This window comes from Varanus komodoensis, unplaced genomic scaffold (genome assembly GCF_004798865.1).
Source record: "Varanus komodoensis strain SLA01 unplaced genomic scaffold, ASM479886v1 scaffold1, whole genome shotgun sequence".
In the NCBI taxonomy this organism is placed as follows: Eukaryota; Metazoa; Chordata; class Lepidosauria; order Squamata; family Varanidae; genus Varanus; species Varanus komodoensis.
In genome coordinates, this window is record NW_025335268.1 from 132,417,592 (window position 1) to 132,434,764 (window position 17,173).

Consider the following 17,173-nt stretch of genomic DNA (forward strand, 5'->3'; position numbering starts at 1 on the left):
GACAAAAAAATCATTCTTTAACTGGGCCTGATATGAGATCCAAGGAAATAAGGATTTGTTTGTTCATTTGTTTATCTCTCTCTCTTTCTACAACCCCTTTCCTGTTTTAGGTAGGAGTTTTAAAAGATTTCTCTTGAAGATCACTCCAAAGTGTCATTTTTATAGATATAATTTATAGAGCTGTTTGCAGATATGCAACATGTGGACACACCAAGTAAAATAGTACCAAACAATATTTCTTTAAACAAAATTGTGTCTTGCAGCCCTTTGGCATTTCTGGACTATTTGTCATATTCTTTTGTGCTTTATTGTTCTCCTATCTCCTCTAAAAAGAAGAGGCCTTGAAGCCTCTGACTAACCTCTATATCCTTGATATCTCCATGCTAACTGGAAAGTCTTGTGGGCTTGGCATTTAACATTTACTAGGATTTGTCCAACCAACTCTCCAATTCATATATCAAACATAATCTTCCTTTATGTTATCCAGTCTGAAAGACTGCAATGACACCACATCTAGTCTTCACAAGCAGGACAGATAACTTGCTGCTGAGTATTGCATGGAAAAGTAATTGGTTTGGAATAAAAACCTTCAGATCGGTACAAAAGCCTGATGATGTGACTTTTTCACTGAGGATCTTAACATGAACTAATGAACAAGAAATGTAGTCTTCCCACAGAAAAGCTTAAATCCTCTTGTAGCTCAGGATGATCTTCCATGGTGTCCAAGGAATATGGTCCATCACCATGGTGCTCACCACTTTCCTGGCCAGGGACCATTACCATGGTTTGATTTTATTTTCCTTTCTGTGTGGAGACTTGCACAGAACTTGAAAAAGCCAACAATTTGAAGTATCTCATCTGCACCTGTTCTGATTGACGGGCAGTCCAATCTTATCTATGTTTACTGAAAACCAAGTCCTACTGAGTTCAATAAGCCTTAGTCTCTAGTAAGTTTGTCTAGATTGACATCTGAGATTCTCATGATGGAAACTCTGAGACAAGAGGATAGGAAATCCAGCTCCCTGACTTTTTGTTCATAAGCACACAGGACATACTTCAGAGGTATCAAGAGGGCTGCATAAAATCGGTAGACTATTTTACAGCCAGGAAGGCATGGTGCTTAGAGTATTGACCTAGAAACCTGGGAAAGTTGTAGTTTAAAATCTCTAGTCTCCTTCAAAAGCAGGGCTGTTGTTGCTGTGAGGATAAAAGTAGAGTGGAGAACTCCCTCTGCCTTTGATTCTTCCCATGAAAAGTGCTCTATAAATGCAAAGTAGTAGTAGTAATTTGCATATAGCAATAAGATTGCCAAACGATTTAATAAACATTTTATGTCATTGTTTTATGTCACTGATGGTCCTTATAAAAAAAGTGTGTGCATTATTGCTTCTTTCGGAGATGCAAGGTGCCACGCACCCCAATTCCATAATCCTAGTTAGCATTTTGTTTCCACAGTTCAGCAGACATAGGAAGCCAATCAAGCTTAGAGACATTAGGCTTAGAGCCTAAGCCATATCAGTGGACCTTAGTTTAGCTTATTATCCATCTTGCCACAGTTACACCGGACTTTCCTGAATCAGAGACAGAGTAATTCTTTCTACTTTTCCTGTGCAAATAACCAGAGTTGGCTGAATTCAGCTACATCATCCTCCCCACTTGTCAAAAAATGACTTGACTGCTAACAGCATGGGATCAGAAACAGCTAGGGAAACTGCAGGTGTCTGTTCTCAGAAAGAAAAAGGAAATGGATATTTCTGCCTTGTGGTTGCTCCCCTCCTTTCAAGGATACAGCCAGCCCCCTCCTATGTAACAATCTGTCTTAATGACGAGAGCCAACACGCTACTGTTTTCCAAGGCACATGGGATGCTGTTCTTGGATGGGCAGAAGCAATAGCAAAGAACTTGTCTATTCCACTCAAAAGTTGTAAGCAGTCCTCCTTTGCTGGATTCTTTCAGCTCTACACTAGGAACATATGAAGCTGCCTTGTGCCAAGCTGGACCCCAGTCCATCTAGTTCAGTTCTGCTAACATGAACTGGCACTGTCCCTCCAGGGTTTCAGGCAGGATTCTTTCCTGGTCCTATTTGCAAATGCCAGGCATCGAAACCTGGACTTTCTGCATACAAGCCATGTGCCCTACAACTGACTTATAGTCCTTCCCTTGTGAGGCATTGTGGCATGGGAGAAGCCAGAGGAATGGAACATTAACAAGCTGGGAGGTACGGGAACAGTAGCTATGCCAAATGGAAGTTGGACAGCAGGGCAGTTAAAACGGCAGTAGGAGAGGGGTTGGGAGATGAGGTTTTTACTAGGCAGATGGGCAGGAAGCCAAGATGAGCAGCCAACACAATCTTCAGGATTGAACATCTGTGAGGATGGAGCAGGTAGAAACAAAAGGCCTGCTACACTAAGAGTGCACTGCTACTCATATTTCAACAGAAAAAAAGTTCTACCATTCCCAGCAAACTTCAGGTAGCCATGGACTGGAGAACTCTTTGCATGACTGCTTTCTGTTTAAACATGCATAGGATTGCACCCTAGAGACATTGAACAAGAGAATCTTAGTGCAGAGAGAGCAAAGACCCTGCATGTGAGCACAGCAATGGAACTTGCAAAGCCACAAGAAAATAGAAAGGGTGATTACATTGCAAAGTGTGGGAGGTAAGGGAAAATTATTAGTATTTCGTATTTTCTAATTCATCTAGGTTTTTCTGCATCATTTAAATCTTCAGTCTGGTATTCACTGAGATGGACCCATGGCTCCAGCTGCCATGGCATCTTGCCTATGTGTACCAGTTGCTGCAAAATATGATTAGGAGGGTGCTGTTACATCCAGATGCTACTTGTGAGTTTCCTCATAGGCAGCTGGTTGAGTGAGCTGAATGCTTGACTAGATGGATGTTGGGTCTGATCCAATATGCCCCCTATGTTCTTAGGCAAGCATGGATCAAAAGACATCTCATCTAGGACACCGGATAGCAGGGTTGTATTCTTGCCTTTCAAGTAACCCTGGATTCTTCTTGGTCTAGGCTTTTTCTTTCTTTCTGATAATCAGTGCGACAGAATAAATGATTTCACTCTGTCAGCATCCAGAGCACTACTGAAAATGAGAAGCCTAAATGGCAAGTCACTGTTTTTCTTCATTGTGTTGGGCAGGCCAAAGAAGGGTTTCTGTCTAGTAGCAGACAGACTAAGGAACCTAATCACAGGAAGACCTCTGCTGGATTAGCCCAGGCAGATGGCTATGGGGAGCTGTCAAACAAGGCAGGAGAGCAGTAGCTTCATTTAACACCTACTAATACCCCACCAGTACAACTGGTTGTACTAATGTAACATCTTGCTCTAATACCCACCTTCGATTACTCTATTTGCCATGATGTTACAGATCAGATGGAGTTTGCTATGGCCGGGGGTGGGGGCAGAGTTCTTCTGAATTTAAGGTCAAAGAGGTCTCTCACACACAAAGGGGGCACTAAAATCATCTTTGGGGCTTGTTCACATGGAACCTTCCTGCTCGGGGAGAGTGGCTACTCTCAGGTTTGCCCCAGACCAGGTTACAGGAAGAAATGGCATCCTCTGTATCGATGACATCATCTTGTTTTTCATCATTATAATAGAACACTTGTAAAGAATTAATCTTTTTATTATAATAAATGAATAGATTACCTTTCTCAGTTTGATACTTGAGTAGCAAAGGCAAAAAATCACTTGATTGACACTGCTTCATTGTACAGCAACATTTGCAAATAGCAAGTGTTTTATACAATATATCCAGCAAATATTTATTCTTTGCAATGGCCTGTTGATACTGATATGTCATCACTGGAGTTTTTCTCATCCAGATTATGAAAACAGAACTAGCTTAAGGTCATAGGCTAAGCCCATGGCTGAGCTATGATTTGAATCTGTTTCTTCAAATTCAAAAACGTAAGTGCTATTTGTTAGAAATCATCAGCTCTTAAGATCTTATGAAGAAATATCAATAAGCAATTCTTTAGATACTTAAATTTCTTATCACTGTTTAAATGATGCTACCACTATTATATTCGCAGTATCTTCCTCCAAGGACAACTAGTTAAAATATTGTAAATATTCTTACCGCCTTGGTACATTGAACATCTTTCCCTAGCAGCCAGTTAAGTTCTAGGTTGCCTTCTCCCTGGTAGCAAGACTGTAGGCGCTCCTTAATTTGGGTATTGATTGCACGAATTGGAAAGATGCAAAGAGCTGAGTCATCAGGGGGCTGGTGGTACTGCTTTTGCCCCTTGGAGAAAATGGCAAAAAGGACATCATCTTCGGTGGAGATGTTGAGAGACCTGGCTAGCACCTCCCCTGGCTTGGAAAGATAGGCTGCCTGAAGGAGACGATATTCCACATCACCCTTGCTGCAACCAAAAGGCAGAGAAACGTAAGAGTGGAACTTGGGGTCATCCTTGCACAGACGCACAATTCGAGATGTGTAGAAGAGATCACTGGCTGAGTTGATAGACACCCCTTCAGGTGTCTCTGGTTGAACAGTCAGAAAATAAACAAAATTGCCACTGGCAAATCCATAGATGTAGAAGATGTCAAAGTGAGAGACCAAGGCCAGGGTATCTGAAGGGATTTTGATGAGTGATGAAACAAAGTCACTGTGGAGTTCATAATCCAACATGGCTGATGACTCAGGGTCACGAGGCAACTTCCGGCTGGAGAGTGTGGGGAAGTAATCCTGTTTGCCATCCACTGCTGTGCCAATGAAAAGCTTCCCATCCTCACCCTCAGAGCGAACTATAACTCCATACATAGTGCCAGTTTTGTTAACACTGGAAAGATAGTGCTCCTTCTTGTGCGATGGTTCCACCAGAATGAAGAGGTCATCCAGTCTCAGCAGTTTGCAGACTCCTTGGTATAGGCTACCACAGGCCAGAAGCCTGTTTTCTGAGTAATCGATAATCAGCAGCTTGTTAACATTGTTGGTCAGAGTCAGGATCTCTGTGCAGGGTTGTACGATGAGTGGCGGGTAGCAGGATTTGTTGTCCTCCTCAGGTCCTGTTTTGTGAGCTACCAAGATGGTCAAGTTTCCAGACAGCTTATATACCCGATTGATGGCTCCCACATAGACAGCTCCGGTGGCCTGATGAACAGTCAAATGATTGAAGGTCCAGTCACGGTTCTCAGAGTGGAAAGTATTATATATGGGAGTGCTGGTAACATTCCGTGAAAAAGAAACCAAGAAAAAAAACACCAAGGCCACTGACCGGCCTTCAGAGTCCCATATCCAAGGCCAGATCTTTCCCTGTTCCATCCTGTGGTGGATAGTGAAGAGGAAAGGGAGTGTGAACCTCAGAACTCCCCGTGTGCGGCTCTTGTTACAGCAGCATTCCTTACATGGTTCTACAGAAACAAAAGCACACATGCGCACAGCAAAGGTTAGACCTGAAATCTACAATTCAAGCAGGTTTTTTCATAAAGGACTCCTCTAAATAAAATAAAGACATCTCTAAACCTAGGAGCAGGATTCACATTTGCGTAAACGGTGTAAACTTTAGGACTCTGTTCCACCTCTGTGCATTAATTGTTATGCAGTTTAAATGATCTTAATATGCTCTGAGGCGTGAGTTCATTCAGCTATAGGAGGGAATAATCAATCTCAAGCTAAAGACAAGTGTTTTGCAGAAAGTTCACTTACCCTGTCATCAGAACTAACAACCTGGTTGAGGCAAGGAGGAGGGAGTTTTTGTCCTATTTTTGCCTTTTGCAAGGTGAGGAAGGGGTCTCCCTCTACCACACACTGTCCGTGAAATCCATGAGGGGATTATAGTTTAATTAAAGAGGAAGAAAGCTCAGCCAGAGTTAGCTTATATGTCTCCAGCACCTCCTGTTTGCTTCTGCATGCACAGACACCTTGGTGCCTCAGGCTCTGTCAGAGCAGCTTGGACTGGCAGGTCCATTGAGTAATGGCTGCATGCCAACTTGCATAATCTGTAGCAGGTCAGGAATATGCTGGTCACACTCAAATAGGCAAACATGCATGGAAATCTTGGCGCCTCCCCCAACTGAAATAAGATTCCTATGACATCTGAAAGACTACTCAACTGACTGAACTGTGCTCCTTCAATCGACAACAACTTGCATTACCAGACACACGGTGCTGCACTTTATGTGTACAGCTGGGAAGGACTGAAGCATAAAATGATGCTGATGAAGAATTATCTGCTATGTAATGTACTAGGTGTGCTGTGCTTCACCTATTATATAAAGGACAGCAGTGAAAAGTACTTTATTTTATTAGTTATTTAACTTTTATAACACCCACTAGCCAAAGCTGTCTGGGCAGTTTACAACAAACAAAAGTCTTGATCTGTGGGAAGAATACAAGAGCATTTTTCCACTGTATTTATTGTGCTAGGGGAGCAGCAAGGAGGGAACAAAGTTGATCAAGGACACTAAACTTCCTAGAATCTAGCACCTTCTTTCCTGGAAAGACAGGCCTCCAGTTAACATATCTATGGACACTACCTGATTAAAATGTTCATGGACAGAAGAAATAGCTCTAAGTCATTTCTTTGGATGCCAGAACCAGCTGTAGCCAAATTACTCAGCCTCTAAATTTGCAGAAATTTTCCTTCCATTTTCTAAATTTGCTTTTGTGCAAATTTAAAGATTGAGCAATAGAAAAGAGACATTGGAGCAACAAGAGGAGCTACTTTGACAAGGAGCTGCAGTGCAGAAAGACAATAACTCCCCTTTCTGGACTTGCTGAAGGTTCAGGGAAGCGTCAAAAGGGAAGAGGATGCAGATGTCAGTTCAACACTTGATAGTGAGAGGATTAGGTTTGCCAGGTACACTTGCTACATCTGCTTGGTTTCTTTCTTGGTGTTTCTGAAATTCCCAGATGGGTTCTTCTTTTGCCTTCCTAATGTGTTTCTCCCAGTCCTTTATAATAGCACACACATTAACCCATGGGTCCTCAAACTATGGCCTGCAGGCCAGATCTGGCCCACCATGCCCATTTATCTGGCCCACCTCAGAGGTTTTGGACTTGCTCAGAGAAAATGATCTCTGAGTGAGCAAGCTGCCACCTCGCCCCACACGCATCCACCACCACCGCCACCTTTCAACTGGCCCCCTGTTGAAAAAGTTTGAGCACCCCTGCATATAAGCAGTCCCATGTGATCATTTTATTGAATGCTGCCATTTCTATGTTGGAGCTTTTGTTGATCTATGTCCTTCAAAATTAAAAAGGGGCATGGAAAGAAGCAGGGAATCTGCCCCCCAGCCAGACCCAGGCATTACAAAGGTGCTCACCCCTCCTTGCTAGAAGGCCACTGCCTCTTGCCATCAACATTTCCCTTTCCCTGCCCTTGCTTTGCTTAAATGCAAAGTAGCAGTGCTCTGCATTCTGCAGCCATCTAGCAGTCTAACCCTCCCCATCCCATAAATTCCCTAGTCCAGATGAAATGGCTTGCTACACCAAGGGTACTGCATCACTACCAGAGGAATTAGAAGAGACTGACAGAGCCCTAGTGTAAATATCCTCATGAGTAACCTTTTTTTCTGTTTAGTACTACATTACCTCATGAGTAATCTTTAGAAACTTTTCTTCCATTTCTTAGAGAGTTCATTATGCCAAGGGGATGGAGCCCCCATAAAGTCCCTGCATAAAAATCCCACACAAAGCCCTGAACTGATTTGTTCAAAATAGATGGTGCCCTCCTTTGTTAAGCACCATTCCACCTGTGCTTGTGAGTGCCTATGCTTGCATTAGCCTCTAGAGTACTAGTAGGCGGCAATGCAACCTCAAACATCTTCCTTGATACCCATGAACATGCCCTACATCCACCTTTTGATTTTTTTTTTACTTGCAATTCTATTGCTGTTAAATAAGTTTGTTAGTCCTGAAAATTGCAGGTACAAAGAGTTTAGTATTTTCAGGCTAAGACTGCACCTTTACTTTTTACTCAGTCTTTTGGGCAGGTTATTTGTCCTTGGTAGTCACTTTGTGGTGGTACCTGGGATAGTTTCTCAAATTGTCAAATGTGCTCCCAACTCCCAAAAATTGCCTACCCTGTTCTAGTGTCTTCTGTAGTAACCAGAATAGTTTATGTTCCTTTCTTATCCTCTGTTCATTCTAATTCTTTCTGGTGTACTAGGCAGGGAGCTGGATGCCAAATATGGGCAAAATTTCCCTCCCTCTGCTACAAGAGTTAGAAGAATTAAGGGAGGAAATGGGCATCAATAAAATCCAGCCACAGTCAAAAAGAAAGGAACTTATTTCATGCTGAGGGCCATATGAAATTAAGCTGAAGGACTGCCAGTTATCCACTCCCCACTGTTATAGATGATCTAATCCCTAGTTTTATTATTTAGAAGCAATCAGAATACCCCTCCCTTCACACCCTCATTTGTCTTTAAGTCTTAAATTCAGAAACAAAATGAAAAACAGTGAATCAAGCAAGTGAAGGAACTTAAAGAAAAGATGCGGATAAATTACTGAGATGCTCAAGTACTTTCTGGAAAAAGAATGATTTTCCTGCCACAACACAGGTAAGAGTGACATACTTTCTTCAAAAGCCATTTGACCTTTATGTAAAGATATCACAGGGCTTTTGTCAGTTACATTCTTGGATTTCAATGAACAGTATTACTGAAGCTTGAAGAACCTCCAACTTCACCTGCCCCTTTCTTTTCTGAATGCTAGCTGAAGCTTACCCTGACTAGAAATGGCTTAGTCCCTGCTCGTTGCTGTCACAGCAGGGCAGCCCTTGACTGGCTTTGGTGGGCACCAGCAGGATGTTTCCTTCAATACTACCTTGCATCTTCTTCTGATCTGTATGCTGGTCATCCGCTGTGCATGGTATCTGTTTGAAGGAGCATTTGTTGCAATGGGGCTGAGTTTAGCAGCTGCCCTTCTTCTACAAACAAAAGTATGAACTGGGCTCAGATAGGACAAAGTGCTATTTGCATATAATCTGAAATCTATTTGCTATGATCCTCACTCAACTAGTTTTGGATGTCCACTTACACAGAGCTCCTTGGATTTTAGCATTCATAGTGCTCAAAGCATCCATTTTCTGTAAATTAACATAGGGGGACTATGCAACAACAGTGCTACATGTTATGAGCGTCATGGAAGGACCAGAATCGTACCCATTTTTACAAAGAAAACATGAAATGTGGAAGGACTGCATTCATCTTTAAACATATGTATATATGTGATCTAGAACTTAAGCCCCATCATGTATCCCAGGCATCTGTACAAGCATCTTTACTTCCACATGTTGAGGTTTGCTGCAGAAATCACCAGTGTTTCTTCTACCAACTGTAACATTGCCTAAATACACTGCACACAGCCTGAGTCTGATGTTCTGAAAGGGCAGCACATCATTATGTAATATATATTTTACTACCAAAGAGAGGGAGAAGTGCTTGTTGGATTTTCTGCTTCAGGTATCAGAATCATTCGGTTTGCCCTGGGTGCTATGTGACTTGACTTGGAGAAGAAGAGGGCACCATTTGCTGCTAAGCCCCAGGCAGTGAAATGTCTGGGTCAGCTCTGCCTTATTATCTTCTGCTTAATCGAAGATGGAATCAATCTCTTCAACAATGTCTACTTATCTAAGTAAAGAGACTATAGCAGATTCCAGCTTAGTGAAATGGAACAGTTTCCATCAGTTTCAAAGGCTACTTTTAGTCATCTATATGCACAGAGGTTCCTTATACCAAAGAACATTAAAGAACTGACAGAAGTTGCCATGCATAACCTAATAAGGCCCTAATAAGAATGTTCCAAGCTCATGCTTTGAATGATTCAAAGTATTCATATAATCTAGTGTAAACATCCCAGCCTTGTTTAGAAGTTTTCCAGATTTGCAGCATCTACCATTGTTGAAAAGAAGGTTCTAGCCATAGAAGACTTGTTCCTCGAGTGTTGTGGGATACAGTGCTTGATTTTTATTTTTATTTTTTGCCTTCTTCCCAAGGTGCTTTGGGGATTCTGTAAGGTTTCTATGGCAGGAACCATGCCACCCATTTGTATGGCTGTTTCTGAGCAAGCAAGTCAGGGATTTCTGGGCACAAAAAGGGGATTCCACAACTTTATGCTGTGACATAAAGCTGCTGATGCAAGACCATGATGTTTTGCTTTTAGGTTAAGCACGAGTGCTGTGTATGCTGGAAAGAGGTGTAAACAATTAGAGGATGTTAGTGCGTGAGTCCAAGAGAAAGAATTTGTGTGTGCATGCAAGTACATGTGTAATCCTCTGTCCCCCCAGCAAACATCCAGTTTGGCCCCTGGGGCCAACATGCCTGTTATACATGATGCTGGGAAAGACATGTTTCTGTTGCTTTGTATACACCCAACCTTTAACATTAGGATAGTGAAGACATTCATCAGGCTATATGAATCCCGCCTCATCTTTGTAGTAGCAAAGTTGAGCCTTAATCTTTCTCTTCTCAAAAACTGCCCTCATCCTGACAGGGCCTATTCACCATATGACCTGTTCATGTGAAGGCTTCAAACTGTAGCTCACCTGTTGTCTACATAAACATGAACCTTGCATGAATAGGTTTAGATTTTCCACAAGCTTTTACAGGCTTGTCAGTGATTCAGATCCTGCAAGCTCTGATTCAGATCCTGCAAGTTCATTGACCTGTTTGGCACAGGTTGGCTGAGGAGGGAGCAAACAGCTAGCAGTTGGTAATGTGAGTATCAAAATATGAAATAATGCTAAATAGAATGAAATCAATCAGGAAGCAAAGGGCTAGAGAAGAACCTTTTGGGTATTCATTGTCCTACCTGCCTGCTCCCTTCTCTCATTTAAACATAAGAACATTATGAACAAAGTCAGGTGTCCTAAGGTTGGGATTTCCTTAGGAAATGGGAGGCTTGCCTTAGAAAAGCGCTGGTTGTGTGATGAAGGCTTACATCAGAGAGCCTTTTATCCACCCTTCCGGGCTACAAAGTTATTAAAAGCCATGTGTATTTTCCTTCCCCAAAACCACCCCCTTCCTCAAGCTATGTAAGGAAAAAAACACCATGAGAAGAGATGAAATGCTTTGCGCTTCGTAGTTCCTTTCCACATAAGAAGTCCCCACTTACATGAAATGCTGCAGAATGCAGCTACAAAATAGTTTTATAGGACAGTGGCTGCTAAGCTAGAATCAGAACTTCTTTTAACTTAATCCTGTGAAAATGCTTTAAAGGCCTTGTTATCCAAGTAACACTTCCAATATGATTTCATATACCTGAGGGCTGGTTTTTAAAGCAATAAAGTAAGTTCCAGCTAAATGGAACTGTAAAGTCAGGGAAGCTTCAGAAATCAAAAGCTTTGTTCTATGATTGTTGTTACCATAACCACTTCAGCCTTGAAATCTGTAATATTTTATTTTACACAAAAGCAGTTCTATTCCTGGTTCCAGTTTTCTGTGTGAATTACAAAAAGATACATTCCTTTGGGTGCCTCAGGTTCCCTGTCTTATGGTCTTCTGTACTTTAGAAGTACAGAAATAAGTCCAACCGCTGAGAAGTGTATGTGTGTGTATTTGTGTAATTAGGCTAAAATCCTGGGCACATTTTTTTTACTGTCAAGTCCATTGAATTAAATAGGAGTTAAGTACACAAGCATAGGATTTTGCTATTAGCTGCTATTATTTCCAGGCTAAACATTCCATCTGCTTTCTCCTTTTCTTATAGGAAAATGGCCATATCTTTTCTAGCTCTAAGATACTCTTTTTAATAAGGCAGGGCCTGAGCCCTGTCACCCTTTGTTTTAAAAATTAAGCACAATAGAGCTTGAATGTAAATGAGCTGCATTAGAAGAACACCTATTAGTTTATTTTGCCTTCTAAGAGAAAATGGAGCAAGGAAGCCCAATTTCACTGTTTTCTGCAGAACCTAGCCAAATGCAAACCTGTAGCCTAGAGCTACCCCTCAGGGTAAGAGCACAGGAAAGATGAACTGAAGTACCATGCAGGAAGCTACAATCCAGGATTTAGTGCTTTGAGATAAAGATCACCTTCTGTAGTAACCTGTTTTCATGACTCAGCATATCTGATGCAAAGCAGGTTAAGAAGCAGTCTAAGAGAGACATGTTCAGCTTCATGGAAGCAGAAAGTAAGTTGGCCATTAAGCAATAATGGAATGCAGCAAAGATTTAAAGCTTCCTGTTACTCTGGGAAAAACAACATTTGAAGATACCGTGAATTTGTCCACATCTTTGAACTGCTGCCACATTGACTGAGTTCTCATTGAATTACTAAACTTTTGTACTATTTCAGTATATAGGTCTAGATATATTATCATGATCTCATCCTGAGCAGACTTCCTTCTCACAGAGGACCCTACAGGGTGTGAAGGGTAACTCAGGTGTGAAGGAAGCAGTGAACCTGTTGGGAAGCTCAAAATTGGCATAGAAGTGCCAGTTCAGCTACTAGGAGGCTCTACCTGGGAGACAGAGAAGATCTAGCTGCAAATAATGACTGAGCAGATGACCAGGAAGAGGAGCAGCTGGCAGGGAACAGTTAATCTCCCAATGCCTTCTGGAGCTTGGCCTTGTTAATAGCTCCATAATAGTTCCTTATCCCCAGCTGAGCTCCTCAGAGCAACCCCTGCTCTGCCCACACTATGCTTTGGGCATGAAGAACCCTAAGCTAGAATATATATAACTCTCACTATAGTTTCAGTGAGAATTAATGTGTTTGTAAAACCAGATGCAGTCACAGGGCTGAGGAAGTTCTCACCAAGCAGGCTTTCCCTTCTATGACTGTAACTCCCCTCTGATTACCTAGCAATAGTGATGGGCATCTGGGAAACCTCCACTTTAAATGTCCCACAATGCCCTGGAATGATGCTATGCTACTCTATGGAGTTCTGAGAAGCGTAACATGGTAACATTCTAGATAGGGCTGCCCAGTATAGAAGAGGGAGCAGAGGCATTAGCACCAGTGTATGCTAACAAAAGGCCTGTCTAACTCTCTACTGAAGCATTAATTACTTGTGTAAGAATAAAATAATAATAATTCCATACTTAGTCTGCAGAAGAAGAAGTGGTGTAATATAGTAGTGCTGAGGGCTAAGAAGTTCTTGATTCAAAAATTAGCCCATCCATGAATATAGGTAGCTATGTACTCTTATCTAATGTCAGGATAATACATTTGAAGTACATTGAACATTGTAATCATATACTGTGCCTGCAAACATTTTACTCAGTCTCAAAAACTTCTGGGTTGCTTAGAAATATTGCTTCTTTATCTGAGTTCCTCACCTTTAAATCAGAGGTGACACTTCTCTAATTCACAAGATTGCAATCCACAAATGAGCACAACCAATTCATCTGCTACAGAGAACACAAGTGCCTCAATTAGCAGAATTTCCAAAGAAAAATCAGATTGTCTTGGCATGCAGTACAAAATCTCTGCCCTGAAAGAGGCTACACCTGAGGGTTAAACTACACATGTTAATTATGCAGCATACAGCTGCACACCTTTTTCTTTTTTTCAAGCATCAAATTACATGTGGGGCTCCCAATCCAGATCAGCACAATTGTGCTCCTGGAGTAAAGGTTTAATCCTTCCCACTTCAAGTGCACTGTCCCCCTGTCAGGAGATTTTACTTATAAAAACTGTTGCTGGGAGGGCATGTTTCAGAAAAGGAAGGGGAGGAAAGTAGCTTCCCTGGCTTTGTGTCCTGGATCTGACCCAGATTAGTTCCTGGTGCAGTTATCTGGGTTATTAAAAACAACCCAACAAGGAGTAGCTTCATACCAAGCACTTATGCAGCATGAAGCTTAAGCCTCAGCACTATATAGTACAAAGGCACAAGGAGGGATTACTCCTTTGTATTCTGGTGCAGTGATTTCAACAGGTATTCTTGTGAGCCCCTTTCACATGTGTAGACTATGTAGTCCAGCAAAACAGTTCTCTTTAATTAGTGGTATTCAGATATAGTTCACTGGTGCTTTTCTTAAAACCCATAGTGGTCTTTTCCCTCCTCCTACAAGCAGATCACACACTGCGTAATTTCCTTAATTACCCTCATGGCATGCAGCTTCCCTTGTTGTCCAACTTGGCAAAGTATGTGATGGGGTGGTTCTGAAACCAGTCAAGAAACCATAGCATGTTGTAAGGTTCTGGGCTGGTTTCAAAGCTGCCTTGCCATGCATCTGTCTTTCTCTGAATCCGAGTTAAATCCAAACACCTCAGCTATGCCCTTCATCCTTAAAGCATTACAGGAGCCTTCCCCAACCTAGTGTGCTCCAGATGCCTTGGACAACAGGTCTTAGCAGTTTCAGTGAGTATCTAGTACTGCCCAACACATCTAAAGGGAAGCAGCTGTGGAAGGCATCTTTCTAACAATAAACCACTCTGTATAGGACAGTATTTCTACGATATACCTACTACTTCCTGTTAATCTGAGATAGCTCTACTGAACCAATATTTTAGAAGACTATTAATAGTAATCCAGTTCTTTATTACCATGGGAATAACAGCACAGGCTGCAGAGGGGAGGGTTACCCCAAGTATCAGCTAAGTTGCCCCATTCATTCTGAGGGGCTTACTCCCTAAATAAGGAAGAAGCCTCAGATGTGCATTAGATACATGAAAGGCTCAAGGAGAAGTCTGCAAGTCATCCAGTTTTATACTCGTTTCCCATTTTAAAACAAAACAATTTATGAAGCATTAAGCCCTGTCAAAACCAAGGGCTGATAAGCAAGTGCCACTGAAGAGAGTCACCTTCAGCTTGTTAACATTTCTCCCTGATAGGGGAAACTAGGGAGAGACAGGTGTTTTTTCCAGGTAACTAAGGCACTCCTAGGGGTCAGTGACAAGAGAGGAAAGGGGTAAGGGCAACCGTAACAGGCAGCCAGTTCAGCTAAGTGATTGCTCCTTCTCTTTCAGAGGCCTTTTCATTTGCAGTTATTGTACCTGTCTCAGCGTTAATGAAAGGGAAAGTACAGTACAGTTCCTATTATGAGGAGAAAGACTGCAGCCATGGAGCTGCAGAGTTACCGTGAGGTGAGCATGAATTAGAGGAAGGAAAGAGAATGGGACTGGTAGGAAAGGGTTATAGGCTCACCTTTCAGTTCAATTTCGCTCACAGGTTTCCTCTCATTAATTTTCTGAGCCAACTTTTACAAAATAAAATTCTCCTTTTCTGGAGTCATATCACTTCCAAAGAGCAAAATTAAGTGACTCGAGTGCTTCTGCTCTAAGGAAGACCCTTGACACTGCTGCCTGTTGTTCAAGTGGACAAAGGGAGTCCGATAACCCTTAATAAACACCAGTGACCAGAACAAGAGAACCATTTTGTTCTCTGATAAAGTGACAGTGGGGTTGGGGGGAGATACCAAGAGAGAAAGTGTGTATTGAGTATGCATGCATTTACATGCATGCACACACACACCATGTACGTGTGTGTGTGTGTGTGTGTGTGTGTGTGTTAAGAGAAAAATACATGGCAAGGTAACTTGTTTTGCCTTTGTAGCAGGGAGGAAAAACTCTATACTAAAAAAACGAAAAGAAATTCTGACAAAGGCTGAGATCCTAAATCCACTTACTTGAAAAATTGTCCATATCACAATCAGTGGGTCTCATGTCTGAGTGTATTAAAACAAAGAAACAAGAACTAGGAGACCCAAAGTATTTCAAGCCTGAATAAACTCTTCATCAGGGGAAATCTAAAATGTAAATACATAAATATCAATCAATCACCAAGAGCATTGTAAACATCTGGACTTAATATAAAGACTCAAAAAAGTCACAAAAACAAAGAAATGCATGCATTTTTTAATTCTAAAAGCAACTCCTTGGTTCCAGTATATTTCTAATCAATTATTTTCACAACTCTCTTGACAGTTAAGCTTGGTTTGGGGGCAGGGGATTCTGTCAAGAGAACTAGGATATGGAACTGCTAACCAAAGTCTCTAAACGCAGGGATGGGGAACATGTGACCTTCTGGCTACTACTGGACTTGAATTGTGTCACGCTCAACTATGCTGGCTAGGGCTCATGGGAATTGCTGTCCAACTCCAGCTGGAGGGCCACATGTTCCCAACTACAGCTCTAAGCGGCAGGATCTAGTCCAGTGAATTGTTCATAATTAATATTCCAGTAAAACAATAAAAGGCTATCTGCCATTGTTCATATCTATTAATACATAATTTCATGCAAGGCAATTGCATCATCTAATAAAAAGATAAGCCCAACGTGCAGGTGATGATGATTGTACAAAATTCTCATTTACATAAATAAGACTGGTGGGAGTAGACTCACCAGTAGGATTCAGCCCTGATCACATCACAGCAGTCCTCCATCATCCAGATACTTAGGACTTCATCTTCCAATTGCCTCAGCTCCTATAGTCAGTGGTTAGGAACTGTAGTCCAAAACATCTGGAGGTCACCTTGAAGAACTGCTTTCTTGTTTCCACTGCCTAGTACCTTGATGGCCACCCTCTCTCTGTGAAACATCACTTCTGGGAACAGCTTGCTTGCTTTATTTTTATTATTTATCAAACTGTACCCTCCACATTTCATTACTATGAACTGCTGAAGGCAGCCAAAAATAAGTAAAGATGCAAAACAATACAGTGGTACCTTGGCTCATGAACTTAATCCGTTCCACACTCTGGTCCTGACCCAATTTTGTCATGACCCCAGTCAAATTTCCCCATAAGGTTCAATGTAAAAAGGTTAATGCATTCTGTAAATATATATTTTTTAATCACAAAAATTTGAAACAAAGTAATAAAGTACAGTACAGTAGAGAACACTAACCTAGGTGTGGGGGGGAGGTTATTGTTTGGAGGGAGAGTCCAAACTGTAATCGTGCGATAGTAATCATGCTGGTGGGGGGTGGGGGAGATGGCTGCGATCATGGGCAGGCTTGTGGGGGAGATGTCGGGGGGGGGGAAGATGGGTGTGATCACAGGCGTGATCATGTAGGGGGAGATGGGCATGATTGTGGTTGTCACCCAATGCGGAGTTCGCAAACTGAGGCAATTTTTCTCTGAAATTTCTGTTTACGACCCTACTTGGTCATGAACTGAGGCATTCGTGAGCTGAAGTACCACTGTACTCAGTAATAGCAACAATCAACTATTACAACAAGCCAGTAAAGCAGATTCGGAAGGTAGTCACACCATGCAATCTTTAGTGCCAATGTGGTACTTGCAGTTCTTGATTTTCCTTCTC

General features: G+C 41.9%; 1 protein-coding gene across 5 annotated transcripts in view; it reads right to left on the reverse strand.

The window, feature by feature from the left end:
- The window catches only part of PLXNA2 (plexin A2), a 451,621-nt gene that overhangs the window by 396,106 nt on the left and 38,342 nt on the right, over nt 1–17,173 (reverse strand). For 4 of the 5 annotated variants that reach the window (XM_044446912.1, XM_044446919.1, XM_044446929.1 and 1 more), the window contains exons 2-3: nt 15,539–15,658; nt 4,099–5,375 (exon numbers count right to left, since the gene is read on the reverse strand). In XM_044446912.1, coding sequence (XP_044302847.1) covers nt 4,099–5,375; nt 15,539–15,575 — 1,314 coding nt within the window. In that variant the 5' untranslated portion in view covers nt 15,576–15,658. The remainder of the gene's footprint in view (nt 1–4,098; nt 5,376–15,538; nt 15,659–17,173) is intronic. The other variant, XM_044446913.1, reaches the window with a different exon arrangement.